Source organism: Anas acuta, chromosome 2 (genome assembly GCF_963932015.1).
Source record: "Anas acuta chromosome 2, bAnaAcu1.1, whole genome shotgun sequence".
Taxonomy (NCBI): domain Eukaryota; kingdom Metazoa; phylum Chordata; class Aves; order Anseriformes; family Anatidae; genus Anas; species Anas acuta.
The window spans coordinates 23616194-23640488 of NC_088980.1; the positions used below are offsets into that span (position 1 = coordinate 23616194).

At 37.6% G+C, this 24295-nt stretch overlaps 1 protein-coding gene across 3 annotated transcripts; it reads left to right on the forward strand.

Annotated features, from left to right (window-relative positions):
- Positions 1–3996: 3996 nt before the first annotated feature.
- On the forward strand, positions 3997–23120 carry STEAP2 (STEAP2 metalloreductase). 3 transcript variants are annotated; one of them, XM_068673914.1, is made up of 7 exons: positions 3997–4115; positions 4346–4482; positions 5652–5821; positions 8661–9185; positions 10887–11414; positions 12444–12608; positions 17367–23120. In XM_068673914.1, exons 4-7 carry the CDS (start codon positions 8694–8696, stop codon positions 17649–17651), a joined length of 1470 nt encoding a protein of 489 aa, XP_068530015.1. In that variant the 5' UTR covers positions 3997–4115; positions 4346–4482; positions 5652–5821; positions 8661–8693; the 3' UTR covers positions 17652–23120. The 3 variants fall into 3 exon arrangements, with proteins under 3 accessions (XP_068530015.1, XP_068530014.1, XP_068530017.1); XM_068673913.1 differs by lacking the exon at positions 5652–5821; XM_068673916.1 differs by lacking the exon at positions 5652–5821 and having other exon boundaries at positions 4017–4115; positions 4346–4387.
- Positions 23121–24295: the final 1175 nt, after the last annotated feature.

The window sequence follows — 24295 nt, forward strand, 5'->3', positions numbered from 1 at the left end:
AGAAAGCTAGGAGAGGTTTCCTTCCTTCAGCTTCTTTCTGGTGCATACTATTTATCTGCCAGGTCATAAAAACAATATCAGAAACAATACTCTCTGTTACTTGGATTGCCACAGAAATGAAACTGTAGGTCTGAATCTTCTCTGTTTTGGGGTGGTGGTGGGGTGTTGAGTACCTGTCCTCTGTTTTGAACGAATCACCTTTAACTTGTGCTTCCTATTGGGAAGAAGGAGACACTCTGTCTTGATTCACATGACATGCTAAGGATTCTCAATTTTGGCATATTAAATGTGTTTTCTCAATTTTGGCTTATTAAATGTGTTTTATAAGGGGTTTCTTTCTTTTTTTCTTCTTTCTTTCCATCTTTCTCTCTCTCTTTTTTTTTGCCTTTTCTTTTTTCTTTCATTTTTTTTCTTTTAATTCTCTTTCTCCTCCTTTCGTCTCCTCTCGAGTTGTCTCATCTCCTCGTCTCCTCTCCTCTCCATCAAAAGAATATCTAAATGTTTTTTTTTACTTATTTCACTATGTCTTTCTGTCCTTGCCTTTGACTACTGAAGCTCAGATCCTATATAGTCTGAAAGAAGCACCGATACCTGCAGAGTTGGTGAAAAGGGGACATCACAAGTGAAATCCAGAGTGAAGGCAAGAGATTTCAGTAGAGGTACTTACCATTATTTTTTCTTATTCGTTTAGCTAGGGGTTAATTTTTTTTAAAGAGTATCTTTATTTAATAATAATAATAATAATAATAATAATAATAATAATAATAATAATAATAATAATAATAATAATAATAATAATAATAATAATAATAATAATTCAAGTACATGTCAGACTAATTCAAAAATCAGAAAAATGCAAAGAACAAAACAATATTTCTACAAAAAAAATTAATAATAAGCTACAATTTTCTAAATTTCTCAGATCCATGTCGTATTTACAAAGAATGAGGTACAAGTTTTATTTTTAAAATAATTGTAGGCTGCCATAAGAAAAAAAAATAGTTGGCCTGAATGTTCCTGGCTGGGAAATACTGTATTTTTCTGCTCAGGTACAAAATTAGCTGTGTTAAGGGTAGTATGCCAGAAATGATTGTATTTGGGTTTGTTGCCCCGATAGGAAGCAAATTTCTGTGTGTTTGTTTTCACTCATTTTCCACAGGAAAATCCCTGGGGCTTTGCTTTCCCTTTGCCAAGAGGAAGAACCAGAATATCTGTTTCCATTTGCAAACTGGAAACTCCTTTGTTATTTATGTTCCATCCCTTAAAGGAAGAAATAATAATGCTTCCCTGGACTTCCCTAAAGAAAGTAAAGCACCTGCTAAAAGAAAATAGTCTCTTTTTTTTTTTTTCAATTGATTGTATAAGACAGGCCTTCAACAAGGCGCCTAAGAATTACATTGTCTCTAGAGCTTTGTATATAATTTGAGAGCAAGTTATCCAACTCAAGTTCATAATCTCACCGAAGATGCACGTTCCATCCTTGCAGTGAGTTTTACGCGTATAAAAGGCCTGTATATACCTAGCCCTCATGCTAAACTCAGTGCGAAATGGGGACTTCTTTTTGCTTCTCCTGTTTGAATGGATCAATTACACAGCGACAGAATGGAGATGGGAGTTGTTTTGCTATCAATTTAAACAAGGATATTCAAACTGTAAAACCTTTAAAACATGCAAAGAAAACATAGGATCAAGTGAAGACATCCAAACTGACTTAATTTTTAACTTACTGCAAGTTTTAGGCATTGGAATTATGTTTAGATGATTTAGATGGTTTAGATGTTGCACTTAGTGGTATGGTTTAGTGGAGGACTTGTTAGTGTTAGGTCAGAGGTTGGACTCGATGATCTTGAGCTCTCTTCCAACCTAGACAATTCTGTGATTCTGTGATTCTGTGATAATGTAATAGGTATCAAGTTAGTGGTGTCTGTTTAGTAGGCTGGTAAATGAACATAACTCAAAAGTTTCCTCCTTTATCGCTATGCACAAAAGCTGAAGCTAGACAGGCTGGCACACAGTGGAAAGATCACGTTAAAAAAAAAAAAAAAAAAAAAAAGGGAAAGCAAAGTTAAAATAAAGATTTGTGGATTAACTATGCAAAAGTGAAAGGTACAGTGGCCCAAGGACATTAGGCCCACTCTTAGTTTTCCTTGTCATAGAATCATAATATCTTCTGAGTTGGAAGAGATCCATGAGGATCATCCAGCCCAACTCCTGACTCCACACAAGACAACCTATGTGTTAAACCATGTATCTAAGAGCATTGTCCATACACCTACAAGTGTCATCCAAACGTTTATTGAACACCAATAGGTTTGGGGCCACGACCACTTCTCTGGGAAGCCTACTCCTTCCTCTCAGAGAAGATCTTTTTCCTAATATTCAATCTGAACCTCCCCTAATGCAGCTTCAAGTCATTCCCTTTCATCCTGTATGATTCTGTAAAGAACCACCACTCATTACAAGAAAAAGGAAGTGGATATGCATATCAACATTAACAAAAACAAAAACAAACAAACAAAAAAATGTACTTCACAATTTTATGACTAACACTGATTTTGAATAAAGTTCACTCACTCTAGTAACATGTAGAAACAACTACAGAGTGTTGGTGAGAAATGTCACTGAATGACATCGCTGGGAACAGTGGTGTGTTAGGCATGAAGGATCAGAGTCTGAGCTGGCACACTGTGTACACGAGCTGGTCAAGACAACCACGTGGAAAACATACCTAGTGAGCAATCACAAGGCAAACAGTTGCATGAGAAACAGGTAGCAGAATTCAGGGATCATTTCAAGGTGCGTGAATTCATCTCATGACTAAATACACCTTTTTTAATGTAAATATTTTTATGACTATGTCACATAAAGCAGCATATAAGCAGCCACAAGTAACGCAGAAAGCAATATTTCATTTGGTTGTTGTTGTTTTCTCTGATACATTTGTTGTTCGGACTAAAATTTTTAAACCTAGACTCCTGAAGTCATTATTGGCTACAGAAGAACAAGCCTAGGATGACAACTTCTGAATCAATAACAAAGAAAAGGGGAATATTAGAACAAGAAAGTGAAGGGCTGAAATGCCAGCTCTCACCGTGGAAAGGACCAGTTCATTTCTGAACAGTTTGTCAGTGGGTTCACCTTTCCAGTGATTACTGGAGTATGGGACCAGTCCTCACAGCACGGGAGCCAAAATGCAGTTTGGAAAATCATAGAATAGAATTTCGGAGCATCTATTTACAAATATATATATATATATATATATATATATATATATATATATATATATGTTATACACACATATATATACATTACATATGTATACATATATATATACATCACGCATTACATATATGTACATTATATATGTGTTTTATATTTGCAGGAGAAGTGGCTTCTGAATTACAATTAAAAAGTTTCTTAGCTCTTTTCAAATTCTGCAGCATGTTTGTTTGCATTTATTTATTGAAACAACAGTTTGAATGGATTACATGGTTCATTATGATTAAGCCCTCAGCTAACGCACTAGAAAAACAAATTAGCAGGACGACAGTAGGTATGTTCAGTGTTTCATTCATGATTTCATCTCTACACGTTACCTTTCTGCTTAAACATGAGCGACGTTCATGATAGCTGTTTATTTTAAACGTGGTAAAGGGTTAAGGGTGACACGTCGCCATACACACAGCACAGCTTAACGGGCGGCATAATATGTTAGGCGAGTCAGAAAACGTTAAAACCAGGAGCTGCACTTCTCCGGAATAAAGCCGCGTTTGTGTTCAGCTGGAAATTTCCTCGGCCGGGCCACAGAGGATTCGGGCCCTGTGGTTTAGCTGGCGTTGGGTCCCCTCACCATGGTGCTAACCCCACCACCAACCCCACCACCAACCCAAATAAACACCAACCCCACCACACCAGCCCCACACATGCAGCCCGGGCACCCACCACCAACCCCCCCCATCCCGCCGCCATCCCCGGCTGAGGCCGGCGGTGCCCGGGAGCGGCCGCAGGGGGCGGGCAGCACCGGGGTGGCGCCGCCTCCCCGCCCGCCCGGCGCTGCGGGGCCGAGGCTGAGGAGCCGGAGCGGCGGCGCTGCCCCTGCGGGCGGGCGGGAGGAGGTGAGCGGGGCTGGAGGGGGGCTCCCGGCGGGGCTGTGGCCCCCTCGGGCCGCCCGTGAGCGCCGTTTCTTTCCCCGCGGGGTCTCCCCGCTCGCTCCCGGCCTGGCTGTGGCGCGGAGCCGGGCCCGGGCGCTCTGCTCCGGGGCGGGCATTTTGTGTCTAGGGGGCTGAGGGGAGAGGTCGGGGCGGCCGCTCCCCTCACGGGCAGCGTTGTCGGTGTGTCCTTACAGCCGTACAGACGGGCGCCCCGCGCTGCTATGAGCTCGTCCCAGGTGGGTACCCGCCGCCCCGGCTCCGGCAGTGCCTCAGTGTCCGCCACCACCGCCACCACCAGCAGCAGCCGCCGCCGCTCCGGAGCTGCCACACCGTAAGTTGTCGCCGGAGCGGGGCCCCGAGGGCAGCACCGAGCCCCTTCCTCACGGCAGCACCTGACAGAGCCACGGCCAGGCTAAGCCTGCTGCTGTCCTCCTCCAGGGATCGTGCTGCCCGGGGCAGTTTGTCACAGCCGGGTCCCCGTCTGGCTGATGTAGCTCTGCTGTGTTTTCCTGGGTTTATCTTAGGACAGTTGTCAAATTTGTATCATTCCTGCTGTCAGATTTCTCTCATCCCTTTTATTTTTTTGTATCTGCAAAGCCAGTTGTTTTGTACAAGGTGTTTTTTATCTTGCAGTGTGCTCCTGAACAACCCATGTTAGCTACTTATCAGCTTTCCATCTGACTGTTTACAAGCTGATTGCTCAATAATTTGCTGTAAAATCTTTCCAAAGACTTAAGTTAGGTTAACAAGTCTTTACCACCCTTGGTCCTCCCCCCTCTTGGAGGTATGTGCTGGTCTCCCTCTCGCGTCCTCTCTGACTTCTAAAGGCATTGCTTGGGTCAGCTCTTCAAGCATCAAGGGGGGGATTTCATAAGTGCCCGCTGACTCGAAAATCTTTATCTTATCTTGGTCTTTTAACCTACCTCCTTCCACTTTGACCTCACCTTCTGTCTCCCTGCAAGACGAATTTCATTAAATATTTAGTCACAATTAACCTTTCTGCTGGGGTCTGGCATAAGACATTTCACACTTTCATCCTGTTTTGCATCACCTATGATTTGTTCCTTCTGCTCGTAAGTGATGAACCTTGCCTTCCTTCTTTTTTCCTTGTATTGTCTTCATAGAAGCTTTGCTTGCTGCCCTTTATGTCCTTTACTAGTAGTAACTCATTTCTGTACCATGGCTGCTCTGATTTTATCACTACATGCTAGCATTGGCTCTTAATAATGATCCTTAGCCATGTACCCCCACTTTTTTCTTTTTATCTTTTGTGTGATTTTTTCAGATCATTAAAGTACTCCTGATGCAGTTAAGACAGTCTTTACACACTTTTGCCTTTGAACTGCTTTTGTGCACTGAGTCCCTTTTAGTAACTGCCAGCTCTCTGCTTTCTTCCATCTCTTAGATTATTTGCCCAAGACTCATGCTTGTCTGTTCCCTGAGGTTGTTTTTATGAAGTCTGTTAGTTTTATTCCATTCCTCACATTCTGCTTTCCTTAGAACAGTGAGAATCTGTGTACAATGGACCAAATTCAGCTCAGGAGAGCAATTTATCATGTCCTATGATGTCCCCTCTCGACGATTCTTTGGACAAAAACTGGAAGTAGGCTGCAGTATGGCTAAACAGTACCAGTAGCCCACTGTCTCTTGGCAGTTCCATTTCCGTTCCTGTAAGTTTTGCAGTACTTCCATATCCCATGGCATGAACTGAAATGAGGCTCTCTAATCACATGGTGAATGCATGCATCTTCTGTGACGTCTACTTGATGTACATCTCTTGTCTGATCAGAATACAACTATTCTCATTATGTTCCTGGATGTGAACCCACCGTGGTACGGGAAATGCTGGCATTTTGGTCATGTGTTAGCTACATTTTGGGTCATATGGCACGAAAAAAGTCAATGTTTGTTTCAGTGCATGCATAAAACACTGTGTGCTCTACCTCTACCAGAATGCATCATTATTGGAATCTTTTATTAGAACACTAATTTTGTGGTCACTTTCACTTACTATTTTCCATCTTTAGAATCTCAGTCCAATTTCAGTGATTTCCTCCCTTTAGTGAAATGAAAAGTACCCAGTGAAGAACATTTTTCGAACAGCTTCCTCCAAGCTTCTGGAGCACAAAGCTACTCTTGAGTGTAGGAGATTGTTCTACACACGTAGTGTGTTCCCATCTAATGACTGGGTAAAGTTCCCCACTGGTTACTGTTATATCAGCCCTTAGATGATTGCTCAGAAAGAGTTTCATTCTCCTTTCTGTGTGGTTTGCTGTTGATAGCTCCCAAGACAGCAGCAACCTGGTGCTTTCCCTTTACTCCTCCTTAACCTGCCTTTCCTTATTGCTTCATTGATTTTCAGAGCTCATTCGTACTCTACAGTGGGGAACCACCTGTGTCAGAACTGTAGTTTCATGCAAAGGCTTCCTTCCTGGGGATTGTTTTGTGTTTTTGTTTTTGCTTTTTATGTCTGTCTTTTTGTGTTTGTTTTTGTGTTTGTTACAACTTTACTGCAGTTTAGTGACCTCTTCTCTCCAAAGCTATAGCAGTATTTCTTTTAATTTTCTGAAAGACTTTGATTGCTCACGGCCTCCCTTACTGCAGTGGTGAATTTGAGTCTTAAAAGTCTTTAATCTTTTTTTTTTTTTTTTTTTTTTTGATTGTGTGAAATCTGTCACACACTATCTGTCAGTGAGTCAGTACTGTGCTTGAATAGTACAAGAAAAACTTTTCATTGTTCCCTGTGAAAGTAACTTTTTGACAAGTTTGTATGGTTGAACTGGACATATACAGAATATATTATTCTTACAAGAAGGATGTACATGTATTGTCTCCTTAAAACTGTAGCAGCCAGGAATAAAAAGGCTTTGAAAGGTCCCTAGACCTAATTATTGTATTAAATGGGCATAGGAGAAACAAGCTTTGTTTTTGAATAGGAGGGGAATCTTAATAAGAAACATTTTGTTTTAATTGTTATTTATAAGTTACTGGATCAATGTCAGAGGAAAGTTAAGGGTGTATTTTTGTTGTATTCATTTTTCTTGTGGTCATATAATGCTCAAAACTAAACAATCAGTCTGTAATGTGACACTGAAATAATAGAGATTGTCTGCTGAATGGTGTTGTGATGTAACTCAGAGGCATCCAGTACTGAATCCAGTTGTCAGCCTTGAAAAATGCAACTTTCCACTCCCTGAGAGTTCTATTTTTTAATTCAGACTGAAGTCATAAAAGTACTGGTCCATGTATATCATTTATACCACAACAGTACTTAGAGTTGGAATGCATCTGCCAAGGTTGCTCCGTGCTTACCTTTGAAATCCACCATGAATGGAGAATGAATACGTAGATACTGCAGTCTTCAAAGATTTGAAATTTAAGTACTAAAACTTGCCTAGATTAAACTCTAGCTTTTATATTAGTGAGTCTTAATTTCCTTTATGAATATAGACATGCTGTCATACAAAGATCTGTTTTAAATATAAAGAGGAGTTTCTGTGTGCTGACAGAATTATTCTTTCACGGAGACGCAATTATTTCACCCTTTTGTCTTTCATATAGCCTTTGTTGAATTCCCTGAAAAAAGTTGATACTTTTTTTTTGGAAAAACATTGTGAGATTCATCATGACAAAAAAACATAATCACAGTAATAATAAATATTATATGTATGCAGGTTTTATATGTGTAGCTCTTATCACAGTCCTCTTAAAACTGTAAATGAACCTCACAGCCCTATTTTTATCCCCTTTCTGAATAGCACTGCACTCTAAGTAATTGACTTCTGTCAGAATTGATCGTGTTTTCTGTAATGCAGGTGATCAGAATACATGGCTCTCATCACAATCCTTTTTTAAAACTGTAAATCAGCTATCTCAGTTTTATAGACAGGATACCTGAGCAGTATGGCTAAGATCAGGATTTCCATACCTAAGTCCTTCTAAATCAGATGGTTACCACTGGACAGTTTGGTACCTGCATGTAACTAATGTGTTATGTAGAATTAGTCAAGAGTTACTTACTGATCACACTTTATACTGAAGAAATCTAACTTCTTTCCCTCCTTTCCATCTTTGTTCATTAATCACTGACCTTGCTGCCGTCTTCCTACAAACGTGTCAATTCTCTAAACCCTTCTACATTATGCATTTTTTTTAACCAGGATCAGCAGTCATGCATCTTTATGCCTCATTGATTTGCTGATTTTAATTAAAGTGGTTTTAAAAATATAGGTACTATCTTTCCTATATTTTTTTATTTCCTTTTCAGTTTTTCACTACATTCTTATTTACTTCTGTATTATTAAAGTGCTTGAAATTCTTGTGCTTCTCCTTGTATTACTGACACATATGCACTAATCAATTTTGTCTTGATACTTCATGAAGGAGAAAATAGAACATGAAAATTGGATCCACAGAATTTGTATCCAGAGGTGTGCATGGATTTTGACAGCTCATTAAAATGTATGACACTGCTTTTTTCCTTCTGTTATTTTCTCTTCTTTTTTCCAGAAAACAGCATTGTAGGTTTGGTGGCTTAGAAGGATGGAATCAATCTCTATGATGGGAAGTCCTAAGAACCTCAATGAAACTTTTCTACCAAATGTTGCCAATGGCATCAAGGATGCCAGTAAGATCACAATAGGCATCATTGGAAGTGGAGACTTTGCAAAGTCATTGACCATTAGGCTTATCAGATGTGGGTACCACGTGGTTGTAGGAAGCAGAAACCCTAAACTTGCTGCAGAGTTCTTTCCCCATGTGGTTGATGTCACTCACCATGAAGATGCAGTAGCCAAAGCAAACATCATTTTTGTAGCCATTCACAGGGAACATTACGCCTCTTTGTGGGACCTCAAGCATCTACTCATTGGTAAAATTCTGGTTGATGTCAGCAACAATACAAGAGTAGACCAATATCCAGATTCCAATGCAGAGTATTTGGCATCACTTTTCCCAGATTCCCTGGTTGTCAAAGGATTCAACGTTGTTTCAGCTTGGTCTCTACAGTTAGGACCAAAGGATGCCAGCAGACAGGTAAATTTTGTGTTTGTATTCATTTGATTTGTTTGTGAAATAAAAAAGACAGGAACTGGCTGTAGGCAGACAGAACTCATGGGATTCATCTTGCCTGACTTAGTGTGTCTAAAGTGTTGGGTGTTTAATTTGAGTTGGAATAGCCAATAAAACTTCTGGAGTCCAGTTTATCCCCTGTTTATGTATAGAATAAATGGTTCAAGTTGTCCTCAGGGATGCCTGTATATCTTTAAAGATTGCAGAAGAAATGTAGGTACTAGCTTAGACTGAACAGCTGACCTTTAGATGACTACAGTAAGAAGAAAAGAATAGAGTTCTAATGTCTTCTGGAGGAAATACATTAATTTGTATTCTTGTGCTCTATGCAAGGATGGAGGCAGCCTTTCCCAGCATATTTTAGTTTAAATATTGGTTTGCGTGGGGTGAGCTTTGAAAAAGATGCACAGAAATCTGAGGTCCTGATCCCAGGGCTCAGGAGTCAGTTCTTCTAAAATGCTTGCACTGAGTGTAACGGCAAAGTGAATACAGCCCAGTATTCAGAATATCCCGAGATCATAAATCAGAGGAAACAGAAGGAGGCACATATGTTTCTAAGTGATCATTCGTTTGATCCAGGACTGCTTGTGAACACCATGTTCCAATTCCTTCCCAGTATATTCCCCTAATCCATCCTGCATATAGAAAAGGCAGGTTTATGTTTTTCTGGCTTCCCTAAAGTGTTACACAGACATGCAAGAGCCCTGTCCTTCACAGCTTTGTGGACTCAGACATACACGAGAGCTGACTGGTGTAACGTAACTCCTGGAGATTGCTGAGTTTTCTGGCACTTCAGGCAGATAATAATGGAATGCAATCAATACAGAATTAGCATAATTTAAAAAAATAACCTCGCTGTACTATTTTTATCCCCGTTTAGAGTAGCACTCCACTATAAGTAAGTGATTTCTGTCAAAACTTATCATGTTAGCTGTAATGCAGATTATCAGAAACCAGTTGTGGGCAAACTACCCCACTGTCGATTTTAAAGGGACTTTAAAGTACTTTCGAGTAGTGCTTTTCTTTTGCTATGGAGGAAATAAAAATGGTCTTTAGGAGGAGTTATTTGGCTGCTGTTTGTTTTATTTATTTTTTTTTCCATAAGACATTCATTTTTTGTGGAAATCTGGATCATGAAGTGAAGCTTAAATTATTATATATGGATTAAACTGTTTTCTGTTTTCCATTCTGTTTGTGCTACAGCTGTTTTGGGGTCATCATTTAAGATGCCTGAATATTTGAGAGAGAAAAATTTCTGAAATTATTTTAATCATTGTTTGAGGTTCAATCCAATCCTATAGACATTTCAATATGGGGAATGAGACATTTTAATGTGTGGATTACCCTGACATCCCACAATCATCTTGTTGTTAACTTCAAGAAAATGCCAATTTTGTTTTCATTACTTTGTTCCTAAGTCAGTGTGCATATTTTCATCTTGGCTGGATTTGTGTACGGTTCCATTTTTAATTTCTATTTCTTATCTTGGTGCTATAATCTGGGATAGCGATGTACAATTTATAGCAGCAGTGCTGTGGTTTTGTCCTTGAGGCTGCTGGGGAGTTATTTTTTGTTTGTTTGTTCTGTTTCTGTTTTGTTTTGTTTGCCTTTTTCTAACCTTCAAGTCTTTTCCTGTGACTGCAATTCACCTGACTTTTCCAACAGGTCTATATATGCAGTAACAATGTTCAGGCTCGCCATCAAGTTACTGAGCTTGCCCGTCAGCTCGGTTTTATTCCTATTGATCTGGGGGCATTGTCATCTTCGAGGGAAATTGAAAACTTACCACTGCGACTGTTCACACTGTGGAAGGGGCCTGTGGTGTTGGCCATTAGCCTGGCAACATTTTTCTTCATCTATTCCTTCATCAGAGATGTAATCCATCCATACGTCAGAAGTCAACAGAGTGACTTTTACAAGATCCCCATTGAGATTGTGAACAAGACTCTGCCAATTGTTGCCATCACTTTGCTCTCCCTAGTGTATTTGTCAGGACTTATTGCAGCTGCTTATCAGCTTTACTACGGTACCAAGTATAGGCGGTTTCCCCCTTGGCTGGACAACTGGCTGCAGTGCCGAAAGCAGCTTGGGCTACTCAGTTTTTTCTTTGCCACAGTGCATGTGGCATACAGCCTCTGCTTACCCATGAGGAGATCAGAGCGATATTTGTTCCTCAATATGGCGTATCAACAGGTAAGGCAATGTTTAGCTAAGTAAGCCAAAAATGGTTTGGTTGTACATGTGACCCATGAACACAAAAATTAATGTTTTCTGAATATGTTCCCCTGTTTTCAGTGGAAAATATTTATGGCTATCATATGCAGAGGTAGTGCTTAGTAAGAAGGGACAGTAAAAGAAGTATCTGCTGATTGTTCTCATCTCGGTCAGGCTGTATTGAAGTTTGTGTAGTAGGTGGAACCCAGGATGTGTTCTTCTTAAATCCCTGGCAGTAACATACACAAGGAGAATGTAGATTAGACAGGATAAGAGCAACACCACAGGAAACTTCTGAGTTTCTCAGGTAAGTTCTGCCTTGTATTAAAAATACTCAGTGAAGATGTATGTATATCATAAGAGCATTTACAAGTGTGAAGTACTAAGGGCAGATACTGTAATAATATTCCCAGATACATTTATGTTCATAAGATAAAAATTCTGTTACTTTGTAACTTTTTGGACCAATGGTACAAATACTTTATTTGTTAGAAATTCTGTGAACTGTATCTATTACGAGCAATAGAGATTGACTGAATGTTCCCAGGAGCAATTGGTCTTGCATAATCCTGAAATAATCTCTAACAAATCTCTCATCCTTTAGAATCCACAGTGTTTTAGTTTGTTACATCATTTAGAAATAGTTGTGGATTCACCCAGTTTATGTTACAGGATATAGGTTTCCAACATATGAAGAACATAATTCCTTTTCTACACTTTAGTAGAATGTTCAGATTTATCTCTTTTTATAAGATAATTGTTATTAATAGTATATAATGTTACATTTTCTTTTACCAACTTGTCTAAGTTTTCCTGGTTAACATATTTTTAATCTAACAGAACCCAATATCAGCAGTAAGGAAATAGTTTGTTGGTTGGTTTGTTTGTTTGTTTTTCCTCCAACACAGGAGAAAACCTCTGAAATATTTGACCCTATTTTATAGAGACTTCTGTTGATACTTCTACTGTTCTGGAGAATAAAGTGTTTCCTTTCTACTCCTTCATCAGGTTCATGCAAATGTTGAAAATTCTTGGAATGAGGAAGAAGTGTGGCGAATTGAAATGTATATCTCCTTTGGAATAATGAGTCTCGGATTGCTTTCTTTGCTGGCAGTAACTTCCATCCCTTCAGTAAACAGTGCCTTAAACTGGAGGGAGTTCAGTTTTATTCAGGTGTGTTACCTTCTAAATAAGGGTTTTTTTGTTGTTAGTTGTTGTAACTAACTCCTTTTAATGATTATTATTATTATGAAAAGCACCTTGTGACATAATAGTGTGTTGGTTTTCCTATCAGCTAAGTTAATAAAAACAATATAAAAGCTGAGTTTAGACTTAGCAAATTATTAACGTACACAACATAGGCTATTTTCTAGCATTGTTCCAGTAGAACAAGCTCCTGAGTAGCATTGCCCCTACGTACAGTGATTCAAACAGACCTCTACCATGGTGTTTCTAATACTGTAGACAATCATCAGTTGTGAATGTTGTTGCCCTGAAATCATGTCTGTCTCTGATTTTTCAAATTGTTTTGGAGATGCCTCCATCTTACCTAGCCTGATTTCACAATGCAGGTGGCAGCAGCTCCAAAAATTCCAGCCTGCTTGATCAAGGGAAACAGATTTCAAGAGGAGAAGTAGTGCAGGCTCAGAGTATGAATTCCTTCAGAATGTGAATTTTGAAGAAGTGGGGGGATATGAAGGTTGAGCAGTGATGCAGAAGGAAGGAACTGTATCTGCCCTACCAGGACCTAAGATAGACAAAACAAATACCTGATTACCTCTTCATGATTCAGAGAGAAAACACACACAAAATCCAGACAGAAGAAGCACAGAACCAGACAGTGATAAAGAGTGTGCTCAGTAGGAGATCCTAGGTGATGGAAACTTAGTATGAAATTCTGCAGGTATCTTAGCATGACCCAGAGTAGGTGCTAACTGAAGAAAGAAGCTGTGGCAACTAAACTAATGCATTCGTTTTCTTAACTCCTCTTCAGCACTCATCTTTTTCTCCTCTAAATATATTTGGATAGTGAAAAAAGATAGATGTGAAATAAAAGAGAATTCATATTTTATCAGAGCAGACAGAATAGCTTGGCTAAATCAATATATTGCAAACAGAAAAGGACATTTTTTGAAACCAGTCCTGAAGTGTTCATATAAAATACATGGAAATGGAAAATGTCAGCAAGCAGTGCTGCACCTGGTCTTTCAGTTTTCAGGGAGTTTATCAGTTAAATTAGCTTTATGTAACATAGGCATAAATAACCACTGCTTTTGTTTTCCAGTCCAAGGGTTCACACCAAAAGCAAACCACTCAAAGTGGCAAAGGACAGAACAGATCGGCTTTGAAAGCTTACCTTTCTTAGTAAAAATGAGCACAAGTCAACCATTTAGGATGGTTGGAAGTAGGAAGCTTATTTTTTTGCAGACGTTCCTTTTGTTTGCTAGCACAACTCTATAAAATTTTCTGGGGCGATTATTACTAAAACCTTTCTTGCCCAAACGCTTCAAGGAAGAGCTGCTCTGCCTTGTTTCCCCCACTAGAACAGAATACTTTTCCCCCAGAATAAAGTATGAGGTGTAGATATTTAGCAAGTTTATGAGTAAGATTCCAGTCAGAATTGCTACAGGCAGTTAATAAGTTTAGCAATATCCTCTTCTTGGGAGAATTTGAGGTATACCTCGCATAAACACAGGCTTTGGAAAATGCCTGTTCTGTGTATGCATTGTTAGGAGTTACTCAACCATTGTGAAGGTAAAAATCCCTGAAGCAGGTTTGTTTCACAGCACATTTCTGTCTCCGTATATGTACATCTTCTTGGTAATATTTTACGGATTTTTCTCCTACATCTTTTCTACTCCTTTAGCACTTTGTTTTCTGTGTTGTTTTTTCCCCCCAATAATGCCAGTTTGTCCAATTTATCAGTAGCCTTGGCTGTGAATCCTGTACATTGGCTAAAAAAATAACTTTGATCAGGAAGGAAAAGAAACAAAATAGAGACGACTGACAAAAAAAGACAAAAGAACTGGCAAGTCCATTGGAAACATGTTAATCTATTACTCAGCTTCCAGGAAACACAATTCAGTGGAAGATTAGGAAGCAAAGCAACCAATGTTCTTCCCTTCTTCTCAGCAGCCTTTCTAGAGCCTTGCCAGAGGGGTTCTCAGCATTTACAACTAATATTGCTACACACTCACCCACCAGTATGAAGTTACCAGTCACCAAAAAGTATTCCTTCTTGCTGCTTTCAAGCAGTCCTCTGCTCTTATAACATCAGCATGCTGTGCCTCTCCCGGTCTCTCTGGTAACATCAGTGTAATTGATCTTTGAGCTCTTGTAGCCATGTTCATCCCTTTCTTTTTACATCCTAAGAAGTAAGGAAAAGATGACAGAATTCCAGTATGTATTCCTTCCAAGGCACAACTACGTTTGAGGAGATCTGTTGTCTTTAATCCCTGCATTCCCTCCTCCATGTTGTCCAGTCATAAACCTCTGCAGAAGGAAGTAGCCTTGTAAACCTGAGTGACAGCTGCTCTCCCTTTCACCTTCTGAGAATTAAACAGATTGCTTTCTAGGAGTTAATAGCTTCCACAGCGCAGTCATCATTTATTGCTCAGTTGAAACATCTTTTCTGTTAGCATCTATACGGATGGGCAGCTTTGGCTTTCTGAGGCTACCACTGGTCAATATTTGTCCTATGATCCAGTGCTGCCAAACAGTTTTATTTTACTGTTCCACTCCCCATCAGTGCCTTTTTCTGCACTAGTTGCTGTCTTTTTGTCCAAGCCCGCTTCAATCAGTTCTTCAGAGTTTCCTCATTTCATTACTGCTCATTGCTGTAACGCTGCAGTTGCAGGCACTGCTGTAGTCTTTGAGCAGATACAGGCAAAAAAATCAAGTGCATCGTCCGTATAACAAACACAAGTGTTGTACTGACACAGCCTCTTGCAGTAAGTTTTTACTTAAGTAGCCAAGGCAGCCAGTCTTGCCTGTTCTTCTGGAAAAGTCATTGTCAGTAACTGCAAGCTGGGAAAGATGACATTTCTTAATGGGAATTTCTAGTGCAGATCCGCCCTAAATAAACAAACAAATGAACAGAAACCCTGCAGAACACTAAGTTGTGTGGAGAATGTCCTCTTTCTCGCTAAGCAATGTTGTTACTGTCAAAAGTACAGCACTGAAATGCAACAACAGAGGCAATTAAGAGCCTAGTGGAAGAAAACACTGCCAGTAGCTGACAAACTCCTTTAGGACTGTCTTTGGAGCCATATTATTACATCCATATTATTACGTGAGTCGTTGAAATAGACTAGTACATACTACTAGCAGGTGCCCTGCCAACACTTCAAAGAAGCATACAACAACTTTACACAAGGAAAAAAAGAACTGAAGAGAGTCTCTATGCATCACATTTTTTTCTCGTCCTTGTACTGTTAGTTCTTAATGTTTGTATCAGTACTTGCTAGCTTCCATTTTGACCATTATATACAAAAACATACGTAGATGTGTCAAAACTAGTTTGTAGATGGAGTTTAAAAAAGCATTAAAATGATTTTGAAAATTCTGGGAAGAGCTTGTACAGCATTTCCCTCCTGATTCTTTTTCAAGAATTGTTGCAGTTCTCATCAGAAAACCTGATGAAGAAACGGGGGATATGATTCATTCGTGCCTTTTTCCCTGCTGGCAGTGATATAAAAGCAATGACTGCAGGACAGCCACACCACCAAAAATCTGCAATAATTTATCAGACATCAGGGTTGGTAGTATTGTTTACAGCCTGAATTTCTTACCAGAATTTCTGTTCAGATGCTGCATTTACCATTTTAGTATCCATGAATGATCATCTTGGATTGTTTCATTTCTTACAGAATCGTTCTTCTTAAAGAAACTTAAATGCTGCAGCATATCTAAAACCTAGGTGGCTCTGATACGTCTCCACATTGGCAAAAATAATGGATAAATATTGGCAAGTTAAAAAACATGGTAGCAATCTGCAGAAATTAATTAAAGTATTTCTCCTTTTATGCCAGTTAATCCTTGCAAATGGTATTAGCTCAGACATTCTCCTTTCCTTAGAAACTGGTTAATCTTGATGCAGAAAAAATTCTTTTGCTATTGTAGACCCTAATCGTCCTTTTACAATGGTTTGGAAAAGTCAATATATTAACTCAACTCTGCAGATCAGTGGCATTTAAACGGGCAGATTCACAGAAACTGTGAATGACCCCCCCAGAAGAATGACTTAGGTTAAGTGATAAGAGGTCCTCTGCAGGGTGCTGTGCAAACCTTCTACTTGCCATTTAATCCAGCATTACCCATTTAAGAACTGCACGGTTGCCTTGTGCCATTCTGCCCAAATCCCGTAGTCCCAATATTCCCATTAACTAGTGGGTAGCAAAAGGTAAGGGATGGTTTATGCAAAGTTCAAACTTGTGGATATAGATCATAGTGAGGAAGAAGCAAATGGCACTTCTTGAAGCAATAAAACTTTGGATCAATAAACCCGGATCTCTTCCAACAGAGTTGCACTGTTCCATAATAAGCATGAATCTTGTTGCCATCTAACCTCATAGGTGAGAAATAGGAAAATTGCAAATCCAACTGAATTTGTTCTGGTAATTTTGCTGAGATTATTCCTTATTTATCTACGTGTCTTGTAATTGACTTTCATTACTTACAATTTGGACAAAGATTATTTTCATTCAATTTTGACTGCAGCCTATAGATTCTAGTGTTTTAAATCAGTGCTCGATTCAGTTCTTAGTTGGACAAGTGAACTTAAAACCACATAGTGCTAATTTAAAATAGCGCATAGTGCATTAACACAATGTCTAATAGAAATATTAAAATCATGGGTTAGAAGTGTCTGATGAAGGACCAAGTGCTATTATCTCATCTTTTTTCCCCATTTTCTCTTTTTTTTTTTCAAAGTCTACGCTTGGATATGTTGCTCTGATCATAAGTACTTTCCACGTACTGATTTATGGATGGAAGAGAGCTTTTGAAGAAGAGTATTACAGATTTTATACACCACCAAATTTTGTTCTTGCCCTTGTTCTGCCCTCCATTGTAATTCTAGGTAAGATCATTTTACTTTTGCCGTGTGTAAGTAGGAAACTAAGGAGAATTAGAAGAGGATGGGAGAAAAGCCATGTTATAGAAGAAGCAAGTGGGTCTGCTCCACATCTCTCCCCAGAAAGGATAACTGTGATGTGATGGTAGACTATTATTTGTTACTACTGTTGCAGGTGTTTGGTTTTTTGTTTGTTGTTCTTTTGTCATAAACTTGTGTTTTCAGGAGTTTATGTAATGTCTGAGTAAAGTCACTGTGGACTTGCTTGGCATACAGTACAAGCTCTCAAAAAAACTATAAGACATTTGTAATTAGGAAACTGCTCCTTCAGATAACTACAAATACTTTATTTTGAATTACAGAGGGAAGATAATTATGAAATCAGAACATTTTAACGCGTCTTTGCACAGTTGTATCATGGCAGTATTTCATTATAACCATACTTTTGAGATATTTCTTTGACTCAGAGCATGTGTCAGAGTGTTATTTATTAATACCACATTTTTCTGGGCAGTGTTTCTTTTATTTAAACCACACTTCTGTGTTAGGGAGTTCAACATATGGGCTAATAGAGTTAGTAATTTAGGAAATAATCAGGTTTTGAAGCAAGTGAAATTAATTTGTAATGAAGTATTGCACATATTTATTTGTGTGTGGTTTTACAACTTTCCATGATTTGAATATGCAAAACCAATTTCAATTCTGGTTTAATTATACATCTTGTAAGCAAATGGTATTGTACTAACGTGGGTTTTTTTAAAAAGAATCACATAGAATTTTACTTCTTTATTTCTTTGATTCTTTATTTCTTTATTTCTGTGTGTCATACAATGAAAATTCAAAACATTCTTGTGTAAAAAAAACTTGCAAGTACACGTGCAAGCAACTAGTTTTTGATTTAAGAATGATTTTGAAATATCGGAAATAATAGAGATGTTTGCAAAAATAAAAGTCTGTTTTCACTTTGAAGCTCCAGTATGTTGCTACAACATGGAAGCATCACATTACTCATGCTCTGTGTTTCTACACTGGAGTTTCAGTAGTTACGCATGAATTTCCCAGAATCTGTCTTAAAATCTTACTATCTTTTTTGTGCAAATACAATCTTCTATTTTTATAAGAAAGTCTTACTTTTACACCAGATGTTTCTGGGATATGCATCAATTTTTAAGAAACAAAATTATTCTTAGACCTAAAAATGAAATTTTACCTCTGAAACTTGGCATTTCCATTTCCTGTGAGATTCAGAAGAACATTCAAAATTGTTTATTACCACTGCTTGCCTGATTTTATTCTTAACAAAATAGCCAAACCCAACTCATGTACCTTCAGGCTACCCCTACTTACTTAGGAAAATATTTATTTTAATGAATGAGAATAGGTCCAAATATTCCTTAGATATATGGAATTATATTTTTCATATCTATTTTTGCACTATTTAGGATCTCTGACTTTCTTAGCTGAAACTTCACTTACTATTTCCAAGAAATTGTCATTAGTATATGATGCCTGTCAGAAATACACAGTACTTAAGTTGAATATATCCTTAAACGTTATTAGTCCTGTAAATCTGAGTACCTCTGTAATGAAACCAACAGCTCCACAGAACAAATAAAATCTAAAATCAAATTCTGCTCCCAGTTACACCAGCCTAAATCTGAAGAGTTTTTGTTAGTTGTTCATAATTTCAATTCAAACTCTAAAATCTACCACAATTTTATTTTAATTGTAGTATTTGTATTCCCCAAACGTCAAGCCTATGTTATATTTTGGGTTTGTTGCAAATCAAAAAGCAGCTAGATTTTTTTTTTTTTCAATTTCAAGTACATTCAATTCCAACGCTGCAATGAAATTTTCACACTGAATATATTTGCATGCTTTTTTTTTTCCAAAATTAAAGCATTTATGTCTTTAAATGTTCTTTGTATGTAACATGTTGTCAGTAAATCTTTTTTCTCTTTGAAAATGGAGGTTTCTGAAAACATGTTTTGGAAAAAATAGAATTCAACCATATTTCATAGAATAGAACCATATTTCAATCATATTTCATAGAATCATAGAGTATTTTGGGTTGGAAGGGACCTTAAAGATCACCTCTTTCCACCCCCCCCCCCCAAGGGCAGTGACACACACCATCAGACCAGGTTGCCCAAAGCCCCATCCAGCCTGGCCTTTGACCACTTCCAGGGATGGGGCATCCACAGCTTCTCTGGGCAGCCTGTGCCAGGGCCTCACCACCCTCTGAGTGAAGAATTTCTTTCCTAATAGCTAATCTAAATCTTCCCTGTTTTAGTTTCAAACTATTACTCCTTGTAATCGCTGCACTCCCTGATAAAGAGTCCCTCTCCTACTTCCTTGTAGGGCTCCTAGTGATTGTAGTGATTTTCATGTTGGTCAGCAGAAACATGAGAGTTGCAGGGGATCAGGAACAGAAAGAGAAAATTATTTTTTTTTCACCTAGTTTTGAAAAGTAAGCTAGTGGTTAGACAAGGGCCCATTGAGACTTTTCTCCAGTAGCAGACTAGTGGCAGATTCTTCCAAAAAGAGCATCTGTCCAGTGATTTATCCTCAAACATAACCCCTCAGCACCTTGGAAGTCAATGATTTAGGGCTTCTTTGGGACAGATACTGCCTCTGGACTATTGTATTGTACTTCCTCCAAAAGTTAGAAATTATAAACTTTGAAACTTTCCCATTTTTTTTCTGGAAGGAAAAGATAGAAGAAAAAAAGAAATACATAAAAAAAATAAGTTTAAGAAACCTATCAAATAAAAGTTTAATAAACCTATCAATAAACCCATCAAGTTAATTAAAAAAAAGTTTGCATTCTTTCTCTTTTCTTAAAAAAAATGATCAGATAATTTCAAAGCAGTAACCTTATTTTCCCTTTCCCAATATACAGCTATTTCAGTGATAAATATGGTGATGCACAAACCCAATACTATTTTATCAGCCTGGATACTAAACAAAATATCTGTTATTGTTGCATATAGACAGGAGCCTAAGCTAGTAGATATCCAATAAAATGAAGCACAAGTGACGGTTGCAACTGCTAATTTTGCCTCTGCGTAAATACACTCCAATACAGAAAGCTGTATATTTTCAAAAGGCTTGCAACGCTTCCTGTAACTGAATTTTCTAGCTTCTTATTCCATTATTTCTGACAGAAACTACACAAAGCTTAGGCATTTGTGCTCCAGTTCTTTAAATAAAATTAATTAAAGAATTAGCATAAATAGTTCCACTGATATAACTATTCTCGTGGTTATACTAAGTCACACACATAGGTGTTTGCAGGAATATTTGCTTGTGAGCTGTCTGGAAAGGATTTAATCTTCACACCCGTGGTATTGTTTGTGTAAAATTATTTCAAGTCCTTGATATTAATTTCATGCTAGAGAAAACAGCGTGTGAATAATATTAAAATACACAAAGTCTTGGAGTATTTTAATGAGATAAATTCCATGCTACGTTCTGTCCCAGAATGGTGCCTGTGCGTGAAACCTCATTAAAACTATGGGAATTGGACAGTGTAACTGAAAGCAGAATTTCATACCTATGAACAAATTTAGGGTGGAAACCATTGCTGTTGACAAGCTGATTACATTTCATCATTATGTATGCTGCTATTATTTTTATATTAATTCAACTTATGTAGAGTAATTAACATTCATCTTGCCTATAATTACCTAATTCTTGTTTGATGCAACAGCGATAGTGTTGCAGAAGAAAGATGCTGTACTATTTGAGCATTACTGTCTAAGTCCATGCATTGTAACGGATCATGCAGCCACTCGTGGTGTATACAGAAATGTATTTGCCCTCTTCCTATGCAAAGTTATTTCATCATTAAACTTCAAGAAAGTTAAACTGTTAAATTTTGAACTGCCAAAGGTGTCCAGCGGGAATAGTGGTGTGTTGTTTATTCCTCAAACTGCGTGTATTGAAAGTCAAAAATGTGGTTTAATTTTATAAGTTACTTGAAAAGTTGAAATACTGAAGTATTAATAAATATATGATATTTTTAGATAAAATATATGAATACATTTTGTGAAATATTTGTGCTATTAAATAATGTATGGTTTCCAGTTAGGCCATGTATTTACTTCTAACTGGAATGATGACTTGTTTAATCTCATGTAGTGTGCTTTATTTTAAGGACCAATTCACTCTAACAAGACACTGTAAGTCTGAAAATAAAATGACACTCATGCATTTATTACACATTCTGTATCATACCATGTATATGTTTAGTCACATAAGGAATCTTTATTCATGTGATCAAACCCATTGGTTTCTATAGGAGAACCTGAATAAGGACTTCTCATGGGAGTGAGACCTGAGGCTAAAAGTTTGGTTTCAATTGCCTAAATATATGAAAATAAATTAATTTAGATTTTTTAGTTATTTAGGAGAATAAATATGTATTTTGAGGAACAGCTTGCTATGTATATTTTTTGGTAAAATTATATAAAGTGTTTACTGGTTGTGGGGATGTCCTGCCTAATGTGAAAACAACCTTCACTTCTCTCTATTACTGTTACATAAAAGCAAAATAGTGCTTGATATATAGTGCAGAACTTTACACATATTAGAAATTAGAAACCTCTGGGTATTTAGCAACAAGTTATTTGTTTTCCGTGGATGTGAAGGTATTTCTTCTTAACGTTGTTTGAAATACAGTTCCATTCCAGATTCCGTATTTGTCTTTAATTTTATTTTACAATTCTATTAATGGTGGCAACTATGTACAAGTTAATTAGGTCCTCATGTTCTTGAATTATTCAGAGATTAATTATTTTGAAATTCCATTTTACAAGTTCTTTGCTTATCTAGCTTGCAGTAATGGTTATTGTGAATTGGTGCCACATTTAACGTTTTGTTCTAACATTGTGCATAATATGATGTGCCAACACGACATTTGCATTTTTACTTAGCATTAATTGGCTAGAAAATATTGTGTGTCTATGTATGTAATTAGCTATACATGCTGCCCAACTTGCACTAAGAAAAATTACTGTTTAATATAAGGCAATGAGTTCCCAAGTGGATATAAATTTCACATACGACTATAGCTAGGAAACGGCCTTCCTCTGAATGTGATAAAATCAAAGTTATATATAAATGCATAAAGATTAGATAGATTGAGTTTTAAGTATATTTTCAATGGTAGCAATATGCAGTGGTAGTAGTTACATATGCATAGTTCCTTTCAGATATACGTCTCCTAATGCACACATTTTTGATTTCTTGGATGTTCATCCTGTAGTATTTTCTATAAATGTAATAAGTAAAGTTGCAGTACTGATACTGTATCATTATATGATACTGCTTGAATTAACTAGATTGCAGTCTTTAAAACAAGTAACACGTTGAACTGACTTGAACAACTTGTCATTGTATATTGTTTTTCATGCCTTGCTGGCAGTGTCTTGCAGTGAACGTAGTTTGTCTTCCATATGCAGTCTTTTCCTGGTATTCTGTTTGTAGTCATTTGTCAATTTGTTTGTGCTGTCTCTCTGAACAGGGCTATTATAAATTATTAGTAATGCTTTTACCTATTTTTCCATAGACTCTGTTTTTCACAAAAAATCAATAAAAAGTCAATGTCAGATATGTGGCTTTTTCTTCTGTGCTTATGCATAATAGACTTCACTTTGCTTTTCTTTATAACACATGTACTCTGATTAACATTTTCCCTGAGATGCAGAACTTCAATGCGAGTTCATAAAAAAAAATAATCGGAAGAGCAGATTCACAGAAATAAACTGGAGAACTGTTTCCCTTATTTCATTGTAATGTACTCTCCGTGTTTTCAGAACCCAAAGTAGACACTGCAGTACTACTACCAGTAAATATTAATCCACTAGTCACTCAATAAACATCTGTGGCAAAAGGGAGACTGCTGGGCACAAGTAAGGTGGAGACATTCTTCCTGTTTGGTTATACCTTACTGTTTGTGAAAGCTTTACTGCTAAAATGAGAAAAACGGGTGAAGCACTTTGCAGTCCTTCACTTTGAAAGTATATGCCTTTTTTTTTTTTTTCCAAAAAGGCTTATGCCAACACAAGAGGAAAGAGGAAAAGGATACATACAAGGTGAAACTCTGCTTAACATAAACAGCAACATAAACCATTCTGAATTCAGTTGAGATGCAGAAGTCAGTGAAGAGTGCAGAAGCAGAATTCACATTTACATGTATTTCGTATTAAGTTACATAGCTTTCCCAGATCCCTGGGACACTCCCTAGAAGCAATGGAATTTAGATATGTTTTAAATTAAAAATATTTTATATTTTTGCTATGCATGTCATAACAATAACTATTTGGTCCTTGAAATCTGTCTTTTCTTAGATTCTTTAAATCTTTGCCTTGTTTCTGTACATCACAGTGCTTGTTTTACCGTGTTGATACTATATTAGCAACTGGGAACCCCAGCTTACTTTTGTCCAACTGGTACTGTAGAAAAAAATCAGTTCTGTCTGCTGTGACTTACTGTGCTTCCTTTTAACAACAAAAATCAGCATGAAAGTCCCTGTCAAATCCCTAGCACACAGTGACCTAAGCACTGCATTGTCATGGTATAAGCAGGTAAATCCAGTTGTTGAAAGTTCTGTTGATTTCACAGGTTTAAGGTTGAGCGTTGCCAATTGATTTGCAGCTTTTTTTTTTTCTCCAATGGTTATCAAACACAGGAGATCAGGAAGTACAGTACCACACTTTCCTGTTCCTGTGTGCCCCTTTCTTTTTCCCCATCCTACTGACCAAAACAAGAAATAAGATTGAAA

Bases quoted from the DNA above. Each gene is read 5' to 3' on its own strand.
- STEAP2 (XM_068673914.1), top strand. From the start codon at position 8,694: ATGGAATCAATCTCTATGATGGGAAGTCCTAAGAACCTCAATGAAACT. The intron at 9,186-10,886 runs GTAAATTTTGTG...CTTTTCCAACAG, and splicing joins CAAAGGATGCCAGCAGACAG to GTCTATATATGCAGTAACAA. The intron at 12,609-17,366 runs GTGTGTTACCTT...TTTTTTTCAAAG, and splicing joins GGGAGTTCAGTTTTATTCAG to TCTACGCTTGGATATGTTGC.